The sequence below is a fragment of the Prunus avium genome, chromosome 1, assembly GCF_965620075.1.
Source record: "Prunus avium chromosome 1, drPruAviu1.hap1.1, whole genome shotgun sequence".
In the NCBI taxonomy this organism is placed as follows: Eukaryota; Viridiplantae; Streptophyta; class Magnoliopsida; order Rosales; family Rosaceae; genus Prunus; species Prunus avium.
The window spans coordinates 7,295,771-7,298,553 of NC_142284.1; the positions used below are offsets into that span (position 1 = coordinate 7,295,771).

A 2,783-nucleotide genomic window follows, 5' to 3' on the forward strand; every position below is an offset into this window, starting at 1 on the left:
TACCAAAAAAGAAAAGAAACGAAAAAGCCTGCCTAGAAAAGAAACGAACAATGCCTGTTACTCTAACGCTTCATAAGCCTAAAGTAAGTTCATTTAGATAAAGTTGTTGTTGAATCTTGAACGTACTGTTATGTTTTGATCCCAATAACATACGTTGAACAACAAATAGAACATCAAGGGATAGTTATAAGCTTTAGGGGACCATTTTCTTTAAAATAACTCGTTTTGCAACTGCAAGTTTTACGAAAGGGCATTCGTATTTTATTTATTTGTAGATAGTCTCGATATTATGAAACAAGCCCGTTTGGTAGCCAAACTCATGGGTTTATTCATCAAGTTTAAAAAACAAAGGATGCTGCTGACTTGAGGGAATCCAAGATTTTCAGATCTGAAGCTGATCTTTGTTGCAGAATTTTAATGCCCACGTACCTGCCCATGGCACAAAATTGGAAAGGATGAGAAAGAGAAATATGGCATAGAGTTCATTACAAACAAGCTATTCAACCAAATAATTATTGAACCAAAAAAACAAGCCATTCAACCAAATAATTATTGAGAATTTGTAGTGGCCGCAAGTAAGTGTATTTAACATACCTCCCCAACATCAGATAGAAGCCCTGAGGGTGGCTCGCTGGTGTGTAAGGGAATGTTGAGCCATCAACAACGCGTAATGCGTTGATCCCTGTAACACGGAAATCACCATCAAGCACCTTCCCGACAAGGCATCCACCGTGGTAGTGCCAATATGAGGCTACTGATTCTCGGCAAAATGTTTCGAAGGCTGCATCATCTGTTTGGTCCTTTGGCAAAGGGATTCCCAAAATATTAAAACCTTCTATACCCGGCAAATCTTCAACTTTATATGGTTTTAATGCGTCTGTGCTCAAGAGTTCACCAATCTGCTTCATGCCGCTAACACAATGAGAAAGATCTGTCGGATTTGAATAGTAATTGAATTTGACATTTGGACTGACTCTCACATTAGAGGATGATTTCAGCGTGAGAGAACCATAAGATAAAGGTCCTGCCACTTTGTTAGCAAAGTGAGCAAAAGTCGAATTTGGCAGGGGGTAAGATGTAGTAGGGAAAAAACCGAAGGGTGGAGTTGTAAATGGCAAGCTCGAGAAAGAACATTGGTAGAAATCGTTTGAAATGCCTAGAACAGTTACAATTGTGGGTTCAATTGGATTTGGGGGCAAAATGTTAATGAAATTACGAGGATTGTCATGCAGAAACTGTCCGACGTAAGGATGGGAAAGAACAACTGGAATATTTAGAGATGATAGGTAAGACTCTGGCCCAACACCGCTAAGTAGTAGAAGTTGAGGGGTCCCAATTGTCCCTGCACTCACGATAACTTCTCCCTTACTGCGTACAAATGCTTGGTGAGGCGTTCCGTTAGAATCCCTATATATGACTCCTGTAGCTGTCAAACCTACATTACAGAAAAGCTTATAATCATTATCAAACAAATCCAAGGAAAATAATGAAATTTTATTCGTACTTCCAGACCTTGGCTCCTGCTAGTGTTTCAAAATGACAAAATATTAATTTTGGAGTGCATGATGCAACATACCTGGTGCATTGGAGAAGATGATCTTCTCTACTGAGGCATGAACTCCAACTCGCAAGTTGTTAGAGTTTCCTTTATTAAGAAGTTCATCAGCTGCATGTCTCGTTCCCTTGTTGTCAAAAGTTGAGCCGGTAATTCTAGTTCCTGCTTCATGATCTAAACTAAATCCATGGTTTGGATGAACACCAGCCTCCAAGAACGCAGTTTTTGTAACAGATTGCCAAGATTGAGAATTTGGCTTGTACACAATAGTGTCTTCAACCCACTCATATGTCTGATTAACCAAATCCATGTCCCAATCAACTCCTGATGCACTATAGATTGAGGTGTTAGCTCTGGCGTAGACACCGGCATTGATCATGCTTGTGCCACCGAGCACCCTGCCCCGTACATTATCAATACCATCTTCGGACACGAACCTTTCGACCGGTGTCTTTCCATCATCTTCTTGCTGGAGATTATATACAAACCCATCTGCAGTCAAGACGTTGGGATATGCTGTCGGAAGACTGCCCCTTTCGAGAACGAGCACCTTGTATTTTTCTGATAAAGTTGCTGCCAATGGACACCCTGCTGTTCCTCCGCCAACTATAACGTAGTCATATGATCCTTCCAACTCTAGATCAGTGGCCTCGTATGCAAAGCTCAGGTAGCTAAAATCTGCAAAATCTCAAGAGACGAAGAGTTTTTAGAAGTATATAGCACATGCGTCTACGCAGGCTTCTATATCTGCTTGTTTCTTACACTTCTTTCCGTTTTCTTTTTTATTGCCTTTTTTGTGTTTTGAATTACGGATGAAGTGATTTACCATGATCAGAAGTCGTTGCAAGCGAGTGGACCTCAGAATATTGAAGATGGAGGACAAAAAGGTGCAACACCAACAGTATAGCTGACATTGTTGATTTCTCCATGTTTTTGATAACTCAAAACACTTTCACACTTTCGAAGAAGCTCTCCCTTCTCTGGAATTTATAGAGAATATGACTTTACGTTCTAGGGCTTTTTGATGTTTGAGATGAAAGCACGTGATTCTATTCAGAAAGCATTATCACATGAATGCATTAACTTGTCATATAGTGTTGTCGTACACAGTGGCGGATCCAGGATTATATGGCAAAGGGGGCTTAGTGTAAAAGTTCCAAAATTTTTCTACAATGAAATTTTTTCTACAAGATGGTGGTGATTGGCACTGGGCCACCGGCAAAGAGTT

The 2,783-nt window shown here is 40.3% G+C and overlaps 1 protein-coding gene across 1 annotated transcript; it reads right to left on the reverse strand.

Moving 5' to 3' along the window:
* Nucleotides 1–238: 238 nt before the first annotated feature.
* LOC110752523 ((R)-mandelonitrile lyase 2) lies at nucleotides 239–2,540 on the reverse strand. The gene is made up of 4 exons (XM_021953201.2): nucleotides 2,382–2,540; nucleotides 1,577–2,233; nucleotides 595–1,435; nucleotides 239–429 (listed from the first exon to the last, which is right to left on the reverse strand). Exons 1-4 carry the CDS (start codon nucleotides 2,482–2,484, stop codon nucleotides 339–341), a joined length of 1,692 nt encoding a protein of 563 aa, XP_021808893.2. The 5' UTR covers nucleotides 2,485–2,540; the 3' UTR covers nucleotides 239–338.
* Nucleotides 2,541–2,783: the final 243 nt, after the last annotated feature.